Source organism: Triturus cristatus, chromosome 6 (genome assembly GCF_964204655.1).
Source record: "Triturus cristatus chromosome 6, aTriCri1.1, whole genome shotgun sequence".
Classification (NCBI taxonomy): Eukaryota; Metazoa; Chordata; class Amphibia; order Caudata; family Salamandridae; genus Triturus; species Triturus cristatus.
The window spans coordinates 1,760,223,093-1,760,243,177 of NC_140589.1; the positions used below are offsets into that span (position 1 = coordinate 1,760,223,093).

Sequence of the window (20,085 nt, forward strand, 5' to 3'; positions counted from 1 at the left end):
CTTTTTTTACCCACAAAAAAAAAAAAAAAAAAAAAAAAAAAAAAAACAAGGGATACTGTATTTTGTGATGTGTGCTCTATTTATATTGGCATAAAGCCTCAAGTCTTATTTCTCTTTATTTTTGCTTCAATGCTCATTGGGTTAAAGCGCCTTTTACAGGGATCCTTGTATAAACTACATTTCACATTTGAATGTTTATGAAGTCAATATAATGAGTACAATTGAGCTGCACCACATCAACAAGCTTTATTGAAAGTGCTGTTCTCCCTTTATAAATGCCCAATACATCAGTGTCACCTCTTCTCCTTGTGACATCATTTGGCGGGCTCGTTCTCCTACTGACGCAAATCTGCTGGTAACCTTCGGGCAGCACGTCCAAATTTAGGTAGGTCCAGCTGTGTAGCGTTGAGTGGTTAATACGTATGGAAAAACCATCTAGACTTGCTGCCATTCCCTGTGCCTGTGTGGTATACACTGTGTGTCAGCTGGAAAGGGAGGGCTGAGTTTCTTCATCTGAGAGCCCCTTCTGAGGTCAGTAGATAAAGCTCCAGTAAACCTCTGGAACTGGGATTCCTTGGAATAGCCCTAAGCAGGAAATGTAGTGATCCTTCCACACACAATTTACTAAAATCCCCAGACAAGCCCCAAGTGCCACACAATGTGTATTTGAACCATCAACGCGTTGGAAAGTTCCACGAACCACAGGTATCAGAATTTAAGGTGATTTGAATTTGCAGAATTGATTTCCCCGGATGACGCATGCAAAAAAAGCGTACTTGAGAACTTTTGAAACGAGATAGAAAGACGGGTAAAGATCAGTGAATATTGTTTTACCTTTAGACGGTGTAAAAATAATATTAGTTATTCTTTGGGTTTAATGCTACTTTCATCTGTTATGCCAATTCACAAACAGAGCAAAGGTATCCTGCATTTACTTTCAGTCTGAGAAGTTTTGACTGGTAAAAATACTAAAAGCAGTTGGATAGAGAAATATGTTTAAAATAAATAAATTGTTGATTCGTGAACATGCTGCACTATTTCAAACCATCCTTAACTATCTTCTCTCCTTCTTCTGTAGAGGGCCAGAGAACTATACAGATGGATGAAAACTTTTTTACCAGTTACAGAAAGACAATCCTAAAGCCTCAGGAAATATTGCTGTCTGTGGAAATTCCATACACCAAAAAGGTGATATATTAAATTACCACCGTATGGTCTTATGTAATGAATAGTATGCAGTAGAAACTGAACTTGTTAATGTTTATTGAGAAATGCGACAGTTTCGTTAAGTTCTCCCTACGCATTGACTGAACGAGTCCAGTACACAAATTCCTTAGCCTCCGTTTTGCCACTTGGTTAACTTTCTGATGACTTGATTCCCTGCTCTGCTGACCAAGTACAAACCCCAAATAAACCACTGTACTCTCACACCTGCCATGTGGATTTTACTGCTCCCAGATGTGCAAATGCAGCTTTGTATTAACAAAGACGACCTCTTTGTTTGAGGATACCCAGGGAGGCAGCTCAAGTTATGTTATCTTACCTTATGTTATCTTATGTTTTTTTCATGTAAACTTATGTTATGTTATCTTATATTATTTTTGTATTTTATAAAGCGCAACATGCACACAGGAATAAGGCTCTTAGTGCTGTAGAAGAAAATACGACACATGCTTGAAAGGCGATCGGAAATGCTTGTGATATATAAAGACATGCCTTCATTAGTTTACAGGATGTCAGGATGTATGATTCCTTCCAAGACATGTAAAGGAATTGAATTCCAACCTTGAGCGTCTTGCATTCAAAAAGGTTTCCCACACGATTTCTTCAAATGATGATAGGGAACAAGAAATAGTAGTTTGCCCATTGATCTGCTGGGAACATATTTGACACATTTTCTATTCAAAAGAGAGGGGTTTGCATATAGAAAACTCGGTGCATTAAATAAGTTATTTTTAAACAAATGTATTTCCTCTCCAGCAACGATTACAATTTGAGTGCTTTAGAAACATGAGCACATTTCCTAAGTCTGCCCAGGGTCCTGGTTGCAGCATGGTGGACTGAACCCCGTGAGCAGTGTGCGGGGGAGCCAGGGGCCTTCTGATGTAGTAGGCCAACAGACCTGCACATGCATGGTTTACAGAAGGCATGATACAGGTTTACATTGGCTCACCAACAGATTACATAAAGCCTTTCCATGAAAGCTGCTTCCAATCAAGAACAAACTTGCATGCCTTGAAAAAGACTACCAGCCACAAGTAATGTCTGTGTCAGCTAACAGACACCTGCACTTATGAAAGATTAAGTCAAGTTCCACTTTTTCTATACTGCAAAGCAAAAGTAAAAAATGCTATAAAATTGCAACGCCTTGGAGAGACTCGGATATCCTAACCACAGTGACACATTGCCCTAAAACCAACTCGATTAAGCCTCCAGGCTCCAACAATGCACATAACCTATTGGACTTGTAGGTGTTTTCACGATAGACATTGCATCAGAGTTGGGCTGGTATAATCTTAATACCAATTTAACTCACCCATCAAAGACTTGACGAGAGGTCATTTTCAATACAAACATTGACGTTACAAGTCAAAATAATTCCGCAAAACCAACCTACTCCATGAATCGTCTATTGCAAATGTAAGATCGAGGATGCAAGTACAACAGAAGTTAGCCTCCACAACACACACTTCAATAATCCACAATGGGCATCATCCACGCGTGAAAGAACGAAAGGTTGGGTAGTTATTCTACATACGTATGCTCTGATCAGCACACCACGGCTACGAGCATCACAGCATAAGTAATGCTTCCCCATACCTGAGAAAAAAATATATACACCCCCATTGCTGCTTGGCCGTATGCTCTTAAGGCATGTGTTTGTGGCGAAGATATGAAAATGAGCTGACCCAGTGATGTGGACTCCAAGGGTTGTACATGTTTCATGTGTTCAAGGGTTCCGCTCACTTTAACCAGTTTCTGTATATTTTGCACCACAGTTGAATTTCCTAACTAACCAGGATCAGTGTTGTTTTTTGTTACCCTCAAACTTTGCTAGCACAATATGAAAAGGCACAATAGCCAAATAACGATACACATATATCTCAGTTATGTTAATCTTTGATCCAACATATTTTTTGCACATGTCATTTTGTGTTTCTTTTGATTTGCAGCTGGAGTTTTTGTCAGCCTTCAAACAAGCTTCGCGTCGTGAGGACGACATAGCCATCGTCACTTCTGCCATGCGGGTGCGTTTTAAAGAAGGAAGCAGCCAGGTGGAAGAGATGCAGCTCAGTTATGGAGGAATGGCTGCTGTGACAGTCCTTGCAAAGAAGACATTTGCAGCCCTCATTGGAAGGTATGCATACAGTAAGCTTGTACTGCTGTGGCACCTTTACAGGCTGAAAGCAGTTATGAAAATGAATAAAGTGAGCTCTTGTCTTATATTTAAATCAAGGAGGCGAGTTCAGAAGTGGCCTAAGCATGCCAGTTTATTTTTTTTAACGTGTTCTCCTTTTAATGTCTGCTGTTCACGCCAGCATAATAAATAAGTGACTGTTGCCTTTTAAAAATAGATAACCAACTTGGACAATTGGGTCACAGCCCAAAGTCAATTCAGTTTTATTTAATTCCTCATTATTTAGATTAACCAAAACATTTTACAAATCAATTATGTCATAGTCAGCAAGTTAGGAGACCAGTCCAGTCCATTCAAATACAGTATGTAAGGTATATTTGGTCACAGTTATCAAAACCCCACCAGTGTTCTGCACATTTGTCTAAAAACCTAACAACCAGGTGCCAAATATCACAATGGCCACCGTTAATCAATCATTTCAGTGTCTAACTTCTATACTCAACTTCACATTTAATAACATTGCATGCCGGTTCTATAAGTCTTGCTAATATAAGTGATTACAGTTGAGCTCTGACTTCACAGAACCAGCAGCAGAGGTGAAAGGCAGGTCAGGTCATGGAGCATAATGGAAGCAGCTGTTTAAAGCAAGGAAAGAGAAGGTTTCTTTTCTTTCTTCTGCTTTATGTTTTTTTAGCTTACAATGACAAGCAGAGAGAACATGTTTATTTTTTGCACTCCTTCTATAGTTATCTATCTGCATGTTTCCACACATTCCAAGCTAGTGCAGCTTTTAAAAAAACACACAAACTGACTTGTATTGAACTGTTTCTTATGTCTCTTTGCAACAAATAACTAACAGGTTTTTGATGTGTTTAATTTTGCACTAGAGATTTTATTTTTTTCTTCATGTTTGCAAACATACTCCCCCTTTCATATGAAAGAGCCCCGCACCAAGGTTTTTAGTGGTTTATGGGAAATCTGATGTGTGGCCATGAACTATACAGGATAAAGTACCCCCTGGTGTACATGATAAGGATATCGCAAGTCTCTTCAGAATCTTATAAAGGAACTCAGCCCTCTGCCGCGTTGCACTGTATGGTTATGGAACTTCTTGGTGACTTGCAATAACCCGATACGGCGGTGGTACTTGATCTCTTATATAACATTCCACTCACTGAGGTTAGAATGTTCTAAATTAAAAACGGGAGAAACAGAAAAATAATCACTGGATTGTTGGAGCAGTAGGTCTGTACCAGTCATTGTTGGCATGAGCGACACCATTGTTTGTATTGGAGCTCTCAACGTTCCAACGGTCTACTAATGGCTAGACCAATTTTAATTGATGTAGGCAAAATAACCCTGCATAAGGCAGTTCCAGGCTCTTTTTCTGTTCACAGTTTCATACATTAGAATCCTTTTCTCTCCCTCTGACACATGCTCTTGAGTTGAAGCAATTTTCCCAGATAGTTATTTCTGGGATTAGCACCTACAAAAAACACAAAATGAAGTTCTGACTCTTTATTAAACACATTATAGAAAAATATGCATCTCTTCCTCAAATTAGTACTCAGGACCTGAATGTAACCATTCTGTTTACAGACTTCTTAAATCACTTGTGTGTGCGTGTACATTTACAATTAAAAATTAGAACGCTATATTGAATGTTTACTTTTTCCAAGGGTTACAGGACTCCTCCCTTCAGCATATATATTTAATTTCCTGTCCTATCCCTGCAAATGTTGCTAAACCAGAGTCTGATCCATTCAGTTTCTGTAGGAGAAGGAGATATATCTAGATTCAGCATCAAAGTCCCTGATTCAGAGTCATAAAGTTGGTTGATGATATTAGATTCATATTCTTTGTATGGTACCACATGAAGAAAAATTGTAGGCATAGCAAAACTCCAAGCACTGACACATGCAAGTAATGTCTGGAGAGCTAAACTTGTAAATTGGAACTTTACACAGGTGAAGCAATTGTATTTTTCAGCAAGTCAAAGAGATCCAGATGATTTCTACTTTGGACTAGAAGGCGAAACCACTATTATTTCTGACTGAGATTGAGTGGCAAAAACTCAGAACTTCCCAAGTTTTCAACAAGTCAAATTGCCTATTTTTTCAGGGTATTCTGAGATTTTAGCATTATATGTGTAATAATGTGGAAGGACCAAAATGCTCATATTAGTAACCCATCAATAAGCTTGTGAAAAGAGATATGTGTCCAGTAGGTGGTACGAAGCAGTTCAAAGAAGGTATATTTTAGGAAGAGAGAGGAATGTAGTGGGTTAAATGTATCAAATTTGCATTGGATAACACCTGTGCTAAGATCATACCTCTCAACCTTTTGAACCTCCAAGAATGGTGAGATTGAGTATCTTTGTGTGTGATCCCATTGAAATCAATGGAGGTGACATTTTTTGAGAATGAGGGTTGGTATGTATTTATGTATATTAATTTGTAAAACACACTAATATTCAAAAAAGGTGTCCTGGTGTGTAAATAACACTGTTAGATACCAGAGGGTAAAAAGGAAAAAAAAAACTTTACAATGGAGCAAAGAGCCATATCTTAAGCTTTTTCAGCTTTTTCTTAAAGAATGTGAAGCTTACTTCAGATCTAATAGAGATTGGTAGTTCATTCCATGTCTTATGAGGGAGTAAGTCAAACCCATGGCCCCTGGTTTTGTTGCATTTATTCCTGGAGAGGTTAATAGGAGCAACTCCGCAAAGTGCAATTGACATCTTGATTTGATTTGATTTCAGATTTGTAAAGCGCGTAGTTACCCTAAGGCGTCCCAGCGCTGTCGGTCAACCTGTAGCCTACCGAGAGGGGGAGCTGTATGGGGGGTTTTATGCGAAGAGCCAGGTCTTTAATTGCCTACGGAAGGCCAGTAGGTTGTGTTCTCTTCGAATGGAGAGTGGGAGGGAATTCCACAGCTTTGGAGCATTATATGAGAACAGTCGCCCCCTGAGCGAGCCTTTCTTATTCTGGGGACACTGGCTAAGGAAAGGGAGTCAGATCTGAGCTGTCTGTTGGAGTGATGTGGTTTGACGAGATATCTCAGAATGGGAGGGCCTCTGCCTTGAAGTATTTTGTGTGAGATGCAGAGGGTCTTAAAGGTGATCCTTTCCTTGATCGGAAGCCAGTGTAGTGATCTGAGGGCCGGTTTGGCAGAGCATCTAGATTTGGTCCCGGTCAGAAGTCTGGCTGCGGCGTTTTGGGCCCATTGCAGTCTGAAGATGACTGATGCGGGAGCACCTAAATATAGGGCATTTCTGTAGTCCAGTCTAGAGTTAACTAGCCCCTGTATTAACAGTTTCCTGGACTGAAAGGGGATTAGATGGAGGATTTTTCGAGCTATCTGGATGAGGCCAAAGCACGTGCCGGCTGTTTTTCTGGCCTGGACTTTAAAATTGAGGTCCTGGTCCAACCAGATACCCAGGCTCTTGACTTCGGTCTTAGGGGAGGGGGTGCTCCCATGCAGGGTGGCCAAGAGAGGGATGGAGGGAGTCTACGTGGGTCCCCCAGCAGAAGGATCTCAGATTTCTCTCCGTTTAGTTTCAAACGAGAGTCGCACATCCATTGGGATATATTCTGGAGGCAAGATGACAAGTTGTCCAGACATTTGGTCGACTGGTTTAGAGAGACGACCAGCTGGGTATCGTCGGCGTACATAACCGTTTTTATGCCGAATGAGGTTACGATGTCTTCGAGGGGAGACATGTATACGTTGAAAAGTGTGGGGCTCAGGGAGGAGCCCTGGGGGACCCCACACTGGAGGGGGAGAGCTCTGGAGTTAGCTGAGCCGTCGGTCACCTGGAAGGTTCTGTCTTCTTGGAAGGATTTGATCCAAGACAAGGCGGTACCGGTAATTCCTGGACAGTAAATCTTGGACAGTAAGGAACAGTCATACTATCAAAATAACTAAGACTCCCTCCATTCGATGAACCAAATGCAGACATCTGAAGACGATCCTCTTCTGGATTGGGAGTCAATGTAGTACCTTTAGTTAAGGTATTATATCACGATAATATGAGTGCAGCTAGCAGATGATCCAATTTCTAGGCCATACAAAAAGGACAAGCTCAGCCAATGAGAACATATGAATATTAAAAAGTGTCAGACTTAGGGTAGATCCCTGTGGTTTGCTCTGAGTCTTAATTATCGGCTTAAATGTATAGGACCCCAAGATACTATCTGGAAATATCAGTTAGAAAAGCTAATATCCAGTTCAATACATGGTAACAGAATCCTACATGATGGAGATGTTTGATAAGAATAGAATGGGACACAGTCTTGAATGCAGCAGACAGTTCCAAAAGACCAGTGCGCCGAACCCCTGTGGTCCAGAGACTCACACAGCCTGTCCACATCCAGTAAACCTGATCTAGGTAGCTTTGAAGTTGGAATTTAATAGCATTTCCCAATACTTTGGAGGGGACAGGCAATAAGAAGATAGGCCTACAGGTCGTGAGCAGCTTAGGTTTCTTTAAAAGTGGACATATTCTTGCTTGTTTCCTTGTCTTAGGTACAATAGCTGAACCAATAGACAAGTTATATAATGTGATGAGGGGTCCAGATGGAGGGCTCTGCGGCTAAAATAAAAGATTAACCTGTGCAGGGATCAGATGGAAACCCATATTTTAAAGATGAGAGCATATTTATATAGCCTTCAACCTCAAGGACAACCACCTCCTATACACCAATCAATCTAGATTCACATCCAACCACAGTACAGAAACCGTCATCATTGCTGCCAAAGACGACATCTGGATGAGCATGGATGAAGGTGACACCGCACCCCTTATCATACTGAACTCATCTCCCACCCCTTCCTTAGCTAATGACTGCATGAAGCCATCATTCAAAGACCCACACCTTGCTGAATTTGCTCTTTCCTACCAGGCTCAAGGAGCCTCACTCAGCCCCACCCTGTTCAATCCCTTCATGACACCACTCACCAGCATCACCCCCACCCACAGAAAGAACATAATCTCTGTGAAAAATTGGGCAGTTGGTTGAAGGAGGTGAAACCCTACTCAAGCAACCGTCAAAATTCTGGTCAGGGGAACCACAAAAAGTCACAAAATTAACCTGTGCTTAACCTTCTGGTAGCTTGACAAAAAAGCAGTTAGGCTTAATTTAGAGGCAATGTAAAGTATTTATGCCACACAAAAACAATAATAAAATAAAGACACGATACAAGAACAATCTCAAAAACATTTAATACATTATTTGACACCAAAATGAAAAAAATCCTATGAGTAGAACCAGAGATACACAATTTCAAAGATTTAAGGTAAGTATAGTGCCTCAAAACTCTGCCACGGCCGGTCCCAAGCCCAGCTGCGAAAGGAGGAGATTTATGTGTGCGGTCAGCTACCCCACCATGTAAAAAGCTCCTAGCTACAGAAATGCCAACCAAAAGACATCCCAGCCTTGGGGAGCGAGGAATCTCTTTCACTGAGAGTTATGATGACTTGTGATGAAGCCACAAAGCCGATCCACCTGCTTTCGGCCAAGACCATAACCATCGGAACATGGAATGTGAGGACCATGTATGAGACAGACAAGACAGCCCAAGTAACAGGGAAGATGAAAAAATATAACTTTGTCCTGCTTGGCATCAGCGAGACCAGATGGACACAGTTCAGACAGAAAAGACTGACTCCAGGAGGAATGTTGCTGTATTCTGGACATGAGGAAGAGAATGTCACACATATTCAGGGAGTATCATTGATGCTAACACAAGCAGCCAACAGAGCTCTGAGTAAATGGGAAGCCCACGGTCCCAGGATCATCACAGCAACCTACTGCACAGAGAAAAAGATGACAACGTGAATGTTATCCCCTTTGCACCCACAAATGACAGCAAAGAAGAGGTAAAAGAAAATGTTTACAACAGACTCTAGTTCATCCTGGGGAAATGCCTTGAGAGAGACATCACCATACTGGGGGACAAGAATGGAAGCAACAACACTGGGTACAAAGAAGTCATGGGCAACCATGGCCTTAGTGACATGAAAGAGAATGGTGAAAGGCTTGTAGATCTATGTGCCCTGAACAGTCTAGTGATAGGCTGTAGTGTATTCCCACACAAAAGAATACACAAGGTGACATGGGTTTCACCACACCATTCAACAGAGAATCAGATCGATCATGTCTGAATTGCCAAGAGGTTCCTGAGGTCCCTGCAGGATGTGAGAGAGATGAGAGAAGTGGAGACGTGGCATCAGACTATCACCTTGTCGTTGCTAGGCTAAAGCTGAAGAAAGTATGGATGGAACTGACAAACCAACACCCGCGATATAACACCACCCTCCTCAAATATGCACAGAAATGGATTGAATACTCAGTCACTCTCAGTATCAGGCTCCAAGTCCTGCAAGAACTAGAGGATTGCCAAGACCCAGTAGAAAGTCAGTGAGAGACAAACAGTGACATCAACCTGCCAGAAGGTAATGAAACACCAGCATAACAAATAGATCTCCGCGGAAACTCTCCTCAAATTCCAAGAGAGAAGGTAAAAGAAAGCTGCAGTCAAACCCCAGCCCAACAAGAGCAGAAAAACAAAAGCTGTAGGCGTATACACAACAATCAACAAAGAAGCAAAGAGCAGACAAGCGAATCAGCAAGGCACGGAATCTTGAAAGAACTCTACAACATAACACGAAAACTCTCTGGCAGATACAGCAATCACGTAAGACCTATTAAAAACAATGCTGGGAAGACAATCACTAGTAACGAAGGCCAACAACAAAGGTGTGTGGAGCACTTTGAAGAACTTCTGAACCAGCCCATGCTTTAGTTTCCACCAGACATACAACCAGCTGACAAGGACTTGCCAAACTTGCCAGTCGACTTCAGCAGACAAAACAAGGAAGAATTATGGCAAATCATCAAACATCTACGAAATGGGAGGGCAGTAAGACCCGACAACATTCCTGCAGAGGCACTGAAGGCAGACATTGAAACATCATTAGACATACTCTCCCCCGTGTGTTGAAGGATCTGGGAAGAGGAAAAGGTGCCATCAGACTGGATGGGGGGATATCTCTTTAAGATCCCCAAGAAAAGTGACCTGATTAACTGTACAAAGGGATAACTCTTCTTTCAACCCCAGGCAATGAGTTCAACAGAGTCATCCTGAACTGAATGAAGGAACAAGTCAATGCTCAGCTGCAAGATCAGCAAGCTGGCTTCTGCAAATATAGATCCAGTACAGACCAAATTGCTACACAAGGCATCATCATTGAGCAGTTGATGAAATGGAACTTCCCCCTCTATGTCAACTTCCTCGACTATGAGAAGGCATTCAACAGCGTGGACAGAGACACCTTTTGGAAACCCCTCCAGCACTATGGTCTGTCAGATAAACTTGTAAGAATCATCAGGGACTCCTGCTAGAGAATGACCGAGGACAACTCATGGAAGCCTTTCAAGTGACGACTGGAGTCCACCAGGGTTGTTTGCTCTTGCCTTTTCTCTTTCTGCTGGCCATAAACTGGATAATTAAGACATCCACAGGAAGGAGAAGAAATGGGATCCAGTGAACACCTTGAACACAGCTCAACAACCTGGACTTTACAGGTGACCTGGCCCTACTCTCCCATACCCATCTGCAGATGCAAGAGAAGACCGACAAGGTGGCAGCAACATCAGCACAACTTGGCCTCACAGGGGAAAAACCACTATCCTGAAGACTGGCACAGCCAGCACAACTGCAGTCACTCTTGCAGGCGATGCACTGGTAGAGGTTAAGGCCAAAACCTACCTGGGCAGTGTCATAGACAAGCAGGGCGGCATAGATGCCGACGTCAATGCAAGAATCGGCAGGGCAAGGACTTTCTTTATTCAGCTAAAGAACACCTGGAGCTCCAAGCTCCTAACGAAGCAAACCAAGATCAGGCTTTTTAACAACAATGTGAAATTGGTTCTTCTGTATGGAGCAAAAACCCAAAGGACAACAGCGACCTCCACCAACAAAAGTCCAGACCTTCATAAACACCTACCTGAGGAAAATCCTCCAAATCCGCTGGCCAAACACCATCAGCAACAATGACCTTTTGCAGCAGACTTTTCAACTCCCTACTTATGAAGAAATCATGGAAAGGTTAGGTCACACCCTCCGCAAGCCCACATCAAACACCACAAGGATTTCCTGACCTGGAACCCTCAAGGGAAAAGGTAAAGAGGAAGGCCAAGAAACACCTAGCCACGAGGCCTCAAGGGTGACTGCAAGGAGATGGTTCACACCTGGAGTCAGAGTGAAAGGAAAGCTCAGGGCTGGAGAGTCGTGGTTTGATGGCCTATACCCCAGGAGGCATAAGTTAGTTAGGCGCCTAAAATCTCTAAGCGTCACTCGTGGTTGTCTGGTAATGCCAGACCGGTGAAAGTCACAAGTTCAGGCTGAACGCAATGGAACGTGAGCTGGATTCCGCTGAAAAATTGACCTTCTAAAGTCCAGCACAAAGAGTTCAGTTTGTGGTAGAAGGGATGTGAGGAGTAGGGAGAACTTTGCAGATGGTAGTCATTGGAGCTTAAAGAGCAGGCCGGCTGGAGAATCCTGTTGGAGGTCAGCAGTGGCTGTAGATATTATAGCACGAAGTGCAGATCTGTTGCCAATCATCACTCGCAGCCATTGTAGCGTGAAGAGTTGTGTTCACCAGAGCTTCGTATTGGCAGTCTGTGTGGGCAGCAAGATCTTCGCAGGAACGGGTCTGTTTGCAAAGAGCCCTAAATGTCTGGACTTTTTCTGTTCTTTGAGGAGGAGCTCAACTGATGCCACTCCAAGGATCCAGGACCGAGGGGACATCTCTTGGGGATCAGGAACTCCCTCTCGCACAGGCCAGCACAGCTTCTGCTGGTCTAGTTGTAGGTCAATCTGCAGCAGGTCAGCTGAGCAGTTTCAGAGAGGCCTCTGGAGCTTGTTATTTCCCTGTAGCTCAGAACAGGAGGTCAGTCAGCTGACCCTTGGAGTCCCTTCAGCCTGGGATGAATGGAGCTGGGCCAGTCTCTGGCAGCAGGGCATTCCTTCTTTTGTTAACTTCCATAGATGCAGAAGTATTCTGATGAGCGGCTCTGGAGGTTCAATATTTATACTTGGGCCATCCTTTGGAGGGGGGGAACTCCCTGTGCTACCCCCACATCACATTCTGGAGTGTTCTTCTCCCTCTCCTGTCATTGCTTCAAACTGTCTGAAGTGACAAAAAGCAGGGCAAGCTGTTGTTAGATTCCTTTGTGTGTGCAGAAGGCAAAGTCTTTTGAAGTGAAATTAGGGCTGGTTACAGTCCCTTCCAATCATCCTGACAGGATGGCCCATCCTGAGTCATTTGACTCAGGACACTGTTTTAGTTTTAGTTTTATTAAATTCACACAGTTAATTAAAACCATTGCGATAAAATGTAATCGTAACATTGTTACCACATTAAAAGCAAAGCGAAGCAAACCATCAATATTCATACACATATTTCTGACGAGGTAGCCTTGTAATTACTTTAGTAATCACGTTACAGGCTTCAAAAACCAAGGATAACATTATTTGATGCAGAGACATTAGGGCAAAGTGCAAAAATAGTCTGTGATGAGTTTTTGGGGAGGAGGAGCCAGTTGGACAGGGGCAGGAGAGGGAGAAAGCAGGTTGTCCAAGAGTCTCACATATTTTCCTTACCTTGCAAGTGCTTGAATATCTGAAGGAAGTAAAACACAGAGCAGAAGCCTCCCAACATGTGCTGATGCCCCTTTTTAGATATAAGGGTTTTAAGAGAAGTCTTCTGGGAGCATCAAGGGCAGGACAACAGCACAGAAGATGCAGCCATGATTCGGACCTGTAATTGCACAGTCTACCAGCTCCCTCCTCACTAGTTGGAGCCCATTGGTTGAAGGAAGTGGAGCACAGACCTAAAGGACGCATAAACATTATATTTTTGTGGGCCACTGCATTCAGACTATCAAGAAGGTAAGGTTGTGGTACCACTGGGAGGTATTAATCGTTCAAGGGGCGCAGGATAGCTGATGTTTTTAAGACCCGAATGTCCACCTGGTAGGAAATTTGTCTAACCTGCTTGTTGATAACCCTTTTCCAGACTGTGTATGTCTGCAGTTAGTGATGTTTTGTCAATATGTAGCGTTCTTATGGCTTTTACAATTTGACGGTTCCATGGATTCCCAGAGCTGGCAGGGGTCTCTTTTAACTGGGCTTTAAGCGTATTATCTGCGGCTTTTAGTAACCTTATATAGTAGGTATATTCAGGGTGGCAGCCTCACAGAAAATCGATTGTCTTTGAAGGTCCAGCTCCAGCTGAAGTCTTGCCCTGTGAATGTAATTCGGGAGACAAAAGATTTTTTTATAAATGGTCACCTGGGCATGGTCGAGACTGGCCGAGCCTGCGCCAGGAAAGGCCTGGTGCCCGTAACTTAAGGCAGGAAGAAGGGTAGCTTTAATGACCTTCAGAATGGGTTCAGCAGAAGGACTACTCAGGGACTGGTTAAGTCGAGTCAGGCTGTATGTTGTTGCTACAGCTCTCTTTTTCAAGGCAGCTAAGTGGACTGATGGTCTGGAAGACTCGCAAAGCCAGACCCCCAGTTTTATTTTGATGTTGTTTTAATCTTTGCGGGCCCAATGTTCCGCGCTAGACTTTTTTTTTTCTTGCAATGGCCAAAAATCAAGACCTTGGTCTTATCCTGGTTAATTTTAAGAGCATTAGCTGTGTTGTATTTGTGGAGCATGCACAAGTCTCTTTGGAGGCCAGACTTGGCCTGGTCCATTTTGACAATTTCATCTGCGTATTGCAGAATGTGCAAGTTCGTTTTTGCGAGGCCCAGTTTTGGCGGAAGGAGACTGCTTTTCTCCAGGAATCTCCCCAGGTCAGCGGTGTAGAGGTTGAACAAGAGGGGAACAAGAACACATCCTTGCTTTAGGCCGTCTGAAGTTGGAATTTTTGCAGAGACTGTCGTGGGGCCAGTTCTAACTCAAACCCATGTGTTCTTATGCAAGGAGATAAGGCCTCTGAGCAGGCTCTGTGGGATCCCCCACTTATCCAATTTCCTCATTAAAGTGTTACGAAACACTTTATCGAAGGCGGCGCTGTAGTCTATAAAGCAGCAATAGAGGAGGAGTTGATTTTTTTGCGCTGCTTGTTGACTCAGGATGGCTAGGGCGGTGATGTTGTCAATTGTGGAGGCAGAAGTTCGGAACCCAGTTTGAAAGTATGGTAAAATATTATTTTCCGCTACCCATTTTTCTAGCGACTTGAGAAGACACTGAGCATATACCTTAGCCTCAAGATCTAATAGGGCAATGAGTCGGTAATTAGCAACTCAGGTAAGGGAAGGATCTCCATTCTTGAAAATTGGGCATAAGATCGAGCCTTTCCGTGAGTCTGGTATCTGGAAGGTAGTAAACGCATAGTTGTATAAGGGAAATAATAGCTTAGCCCATTCTTCCAGCGCACATTTGAATACAGGAGATGGGACTCAGGACACTGGCAGAAGGCACAAATGGTTTGAACAACAAAATGGCAACTTTCTAAAAGTATAATTTTCAGATTTGTGACGTAAAATCTGACATTACTATTAAAGAGGATTTTAAATTACAATTAATTTGAGTGTAAACAGTATATCTCGATCTGCTCTAAATCCAAGGTTATCACCTACTAAATGTGATGAGGTAAACCATTGTTAGTCAATTAGAGATAGGCCGTACAATGGTCAAAAACGACTTTAGGAGTATTTCACTGCCAGAACATGTAAAACGTCAGTACCCATGTCCTACTTTTAAATACAATGCAACCTGCCTTTTGAGCCTTTAGGGCCTACCTTAGCAGTGACATATAGATGTTAAAGAATTAAAAAGGACGGTTTAGGCTGTGCAAAAGATTTATTTCGCTGGGTTGAAATGGCAGTTAAAAACTTCACTACAGGCTGCTGTGGCAGGCCTGAGACATGTTTTAGAGTGCTTATTTACTGGGTGGAACAATGAGAGCTGCTGCCCATTAGCAGCATCTAATTTACTGGCCCTGGGTAAATGTAGTACCATTTACCAGGGACATACGTGTAAATTAAATGTACCAATCAAAAACATGAGATAGGGAGAGAACAACCAGAAACAAGCTATCAATTAAATTAATATCTGAAAAAAACATGAATGTATGATACTGACTTCTAATTCACTTCAAAGTGGTTTTAACTTTTGGGTAATTAAGGTACACACTCGACCTTAGTCTCCACTTTAGCACACATGGACCTACTTGTCTTTATCCCAGGGTAACACCAGGGGTCAGTTGGCTGACCTATGTGAGCTACAGGAACACAACAAGCTTCAGAGGCCTCCCTGCTACTGCCGAGCTGTCCTACTGCAACTGGACCTGCCTTGACCTACAACTTTACCTGCCTGATTCCTTCTGGCCTCTGTTGGAGTGAGTCCCTGATCCACAAGAGGTGCCTCCCCGGGTCCTGGACCCTTGGCTGGCATCTGCTTGTACTCCTCCTAAAGGAAAGGTAAAAATCCTGAAATTTGGACCCCTTGCGACCACGCTTATTGACCACAAGATGCTGCTGCTCCCGACTACTGCCAGTGCGAAGCTTTATTGAGAACTGCTCTTTGCGCTGACGCCACCCGCCAGCGACAACGGGAAATTCGAGGCCTGCACTCCATACTAGATCAACAACAGTCTGTGGTGACCGCTAAAGCAAAGCTACAACAACGTCCATCCACGTAATATGAAGGGCTCTTCGCACTACTACAATGACTGTCCACAATGCCCGGCTGCACTTCGCTCTACAGCGATGACCGTCTGCGACGCTCAGCCTTCTCCTTGTGAGCTCCTCCACTGCAAAGGGAACTCTTCACACCAGACTTAGACGTTAACTTTCAGCTGGACTAACCTGCTCTCTGTATCTGACTCACACTACTTTGCGATCGGACTGAATTTGTAACTTTACCCATGTCTAGCGTGACCAGATGTCCACAAGTGGCGCTTTGTGATTTTAGGAGCTATTTTCACTTAAAATGTAAAATTGCATATCCCCAGTTCCATTGATTGGATTTTTGTCATTCTCGTTTCATTTTATTTATTAAAATATACTCTATTTGTCTCATTTGTTTTGAGATATTTATAGTATGGAAAACTAAACACCTACTCAACGACCACCAATTTGTATTCCAACCTATGAGAAGCATTACATTTGGACTTGCCAATATGAGGGAGAAGCTTCTAGTCTCTGGTTGAGGACAACATATTTCCCTGACACTTCTTGACTTGTCCATGGCATACAATGTAGTTGCCACCACAATACTTCTTGAAAGTCTTGGACATTGGGGGTAGTACCTCTAGATCTGCGCACAATGGGTGCAATCATTCCTTACTGATTGCAGACAAAAAGATAGGATTGGATCAGCTGAACTGTCCACATTGCCGGAAATGTTGCATCTCTTAAGGTTCATCCCGCTGGTGTCTTCTCAGCATCTAGGTATGCCACCTGTCTCACCTCCTTGAGTAGTGGCCAGCAAGCCTCCAAAGGATGCTGACAACACGCAAATCCACTTCCACTTGGAAAATTAACCAGATAATCCAGCCAATATTACCCTGTATCTGGACTGCATATTACCCATGGCAATCCTAGAGACTAGACACTCTGAGCTTGATTCATTGTCGTTTGCCTGGCCTAAAAACCTCAGAGCACCTCCCTCTTCTGCAACTATATTGAGGAGTTCGGGCATTTTCTTGCAGTCCAGCCTCAAATACTGCTCTCTCCCTCCTCTGGAAAGGTTTCCCACTCTTTCATACAGACTACATAATTAAGATAACTAGAGTTCTTGCCTTCACTATTACAACATCTATTGTGGCCTTGCCAAGTAACTCACTACAAGACCTGACTGTAAAGACTATAGAACCAGGAAGCCAGTATGTGAAATAATGCGGCTCTCCACAGTCTCCCAGTTGATGCGTGGATGAACCTCATGTTAAGTACACCACCCATAAAGTGTACTGTGGCAAAGGTCCTGAATGCCTGCAGAAACTGACACCTTACTAGTTCCTGACTATATCGAAACATTGGCTCATCCAATAGTCCTTGAAGAAGATGAATCATGCTGTCACATCTCTGGGTCCACAAGGACCGACAGTCTTGAACACCCTTAAGCACAATCCAAGAGCTGAACCCAACCACATACATTTGAAGAGAGAACTTCTTTAGACTTAGCTTCAACTGAGATCACATATAAATGGTGGAGTTGAAGAATATTGAACATGTAAACCTAGACCATTCAACTGAATGCTAACTTCCCATTCCAAAAATTAGGTTATATTCCATTACCTGAGAGCACTATGAAGTTACTAAGCAAAACTTATTAATTGAATAAGTAAATACCAGAGTGAAGATTTTTAAATATGCACAAAGTTATAACGTTGAGGATGTCCAGTAGCCTCTCAATGGCAAATCCCCTGTCTCTTCCCAAGGAATACCTATAACCCCCTCCCAACTCTAAAGTGATTCCATACTTGTATATTCTCCCAGATACATTTCTGTTGATACAATTTCAACAAATTAGGGTCTTCCATTTGTGTCCCCAGATGGCTCTCTTTGCGCTTAGCCGTTTGATCTTAGCCACAGAAAATGTTTTGTGAACCAGCAACTACAACTATTCTTCACACATGTTGAAAGATGGGATGTATTGCCGTGGCCAGATGATGGAGTATAAACGCTTATGAAGGAAAAGTAAGTTGATTATATGTGTCCTTCTTTTGTACAGAGAGTGGAATGAAGCATTACTCCAGGATGCTTGTCAGCTGCTTGCAGAAGAGATGGCACTGTCCCCAGATGCCCCTGGAGGGATGGTGGCCTTCCGGCGCACTCTCACACTCAGCTTTTTCTTCAAGTTTTATCTGACAGTGATTGACAAATTAGCCAAGGCGCTTAATGCAAATGTAAGTATGATGAACCACATCACATTAGAATTGTACACTGGACTAGCAACATTTTACTAAGTCGCATTCCCCACGACCCAACATTTGTTCAGCACCTCCACCTATGTGGATCTTATCCTAGATCTGTACCCCTGCATCACGGTTATTGAAATCACAAAATATAGATTTGACAGTAGTGCAGTCAACAAAAAATATCAATCTCTATAATTTGATTTCTAAATTATTAAATTACAGACTGACAGTATTTTGCACTTTATTCTGCTCTGCACCTTTCACCATTTGAAGTATGGTGTAAAACACCTAGGTGCGGGGTGCAGCTAAAAATGTGCATGCTTGTCCTCTGTTCCTTGCCACTGCTAATAATTTACGTCACAGAGACACTGCACATATACTACTTGTTAACATTGTTGAGTGTGGAGAGGGAAAGCAAAGCCTCTAGTGGGTCATGCGGCCTGTCTCCCCCCTCATCGTATGCAATAAATAGCATATTATTCACTGCACATCTTCATATACGGCTTCATGCCCTGCTGTTTCTTTCAGTCTGTATTAGGTATAATACAAGTATTTAAGCAGAACCAGAGATCAGTCTCACTGCACACTGGAAGCAGTGATGATCCAAGGGTCTGGTCCCCCAGAAGGTCCAGAATATGGAGCTTAGAACATGAGATTTGACCTTTGCTGCACTATCCCCTAACAACATGTTTTATGGGGTTACATGTTTTTTACTGTCGATAACAATGGGGAACGTGACCCTGTATGTGCCAGCACATACCTGAAGGGCGGAAAAAGCAGAGTCCAGGATCCTGTGTCCTATTATCAGACAAAAAGTAGTATTCCTGGCACATGAACTGGTTTAGAAACACTGGACACTAAGGTTCTCTTCCCTGACCATTGACGAGGACCCTGAAGAGATTCACCAGACTGGTCATAGTCACCGACTGTTCCCCACCCCACCAACCCCTATTGGAGCCTTAGGGCTTCCTTTCAAGGGATCGCTTCAGGGCACCTCTACAGATACTGACAATGTGGCCTCCATTCCACTGTCCTTGTCTGAGCAGGGACACCTGAAGCTGTCTACGGAGTGGTACAAGGCTCCCGCCACGCAGGGAGTTTATCGGTAATTGCCCTGCTTCTGGATGGGTCACCTTTGGTCTCTGACACCCTCCTTGCCTCCACTCAGGGGGGCCCCAATTATTCTTTGATAATCTAGAACAAGCAAGGGGATTCCCTCACTTGCATATTTTCACTCCCATTTGAAAATTAAGCAACAGTCGCTTGCTATTGGGCAGGAGTTGACTTTGCACACTGTATAATGCATATCACATAAGGCACTTCTGCAACAGCTGACAGGCCTTTTAAAATCCTAGAGTGCGTTTGAGCATAACATGGCCACAAACAAAAGTGGCACTTCATGGACACTCCAGGTCATCTAGTCTAATGTGTTTATTTAGCAAAACATGTTTCTTTTCATTCAATTTTGATATATACTATTTTATTTTATAAGACTTAATTTGTTTCATTTCTATTCTGTTCTAGTCTGTCTTCTATTTTATTTTATGTATTTTTTTAGGTTTCCTTCTAAATTCATTCTCTTTCCTTTAATTCCAGTTTGTTCCATCTATATCTAGAGATATCATTGGTATCTATTTTATCATATTCTATTTTATTCTATTTTTCTTTCCATTGATTACTGTTTATTATGTTTTGAGGTTATTCTCTTCTTTTTATTCCATTTTGTCCTATTCCATTCTACTCTGTTTCATTATGCCCAACAGTGTCTTATTCAGTTTTCTTTTAGACC

The 20,085-nt window shown here is 42.7% G+C and overlaps 1 protein-coding gene across 1 annotated transcript in view; it reads left to right on the forward strand.

Annotated features, from left to right (window-relative positions):
• Positions 1–20,085, forward strand: part of LOC146821939 (xanthine dehydrogenase/oxidase-like) — a 645,326-nt gene that overhangs the window by 289,205 nt on the left and 336,036 nt on the right. The window contains exons 13-15 of the mRNA XM_085613025.1: positions 1,079–1,188; positions 3,174–3,358; positions 18,110–18,284. Coding sequence (XP_085469151.1) covers positions 1,079–1,188; positions 3,174–3,358; positions 18,110–18,284 — 470 coding nt within the window. The remainder of the gene's footprint in view (positions 1–1,078; positions 1,189–3,173; positions 3,359–18,109; positions 18,285–20,085) is intronic.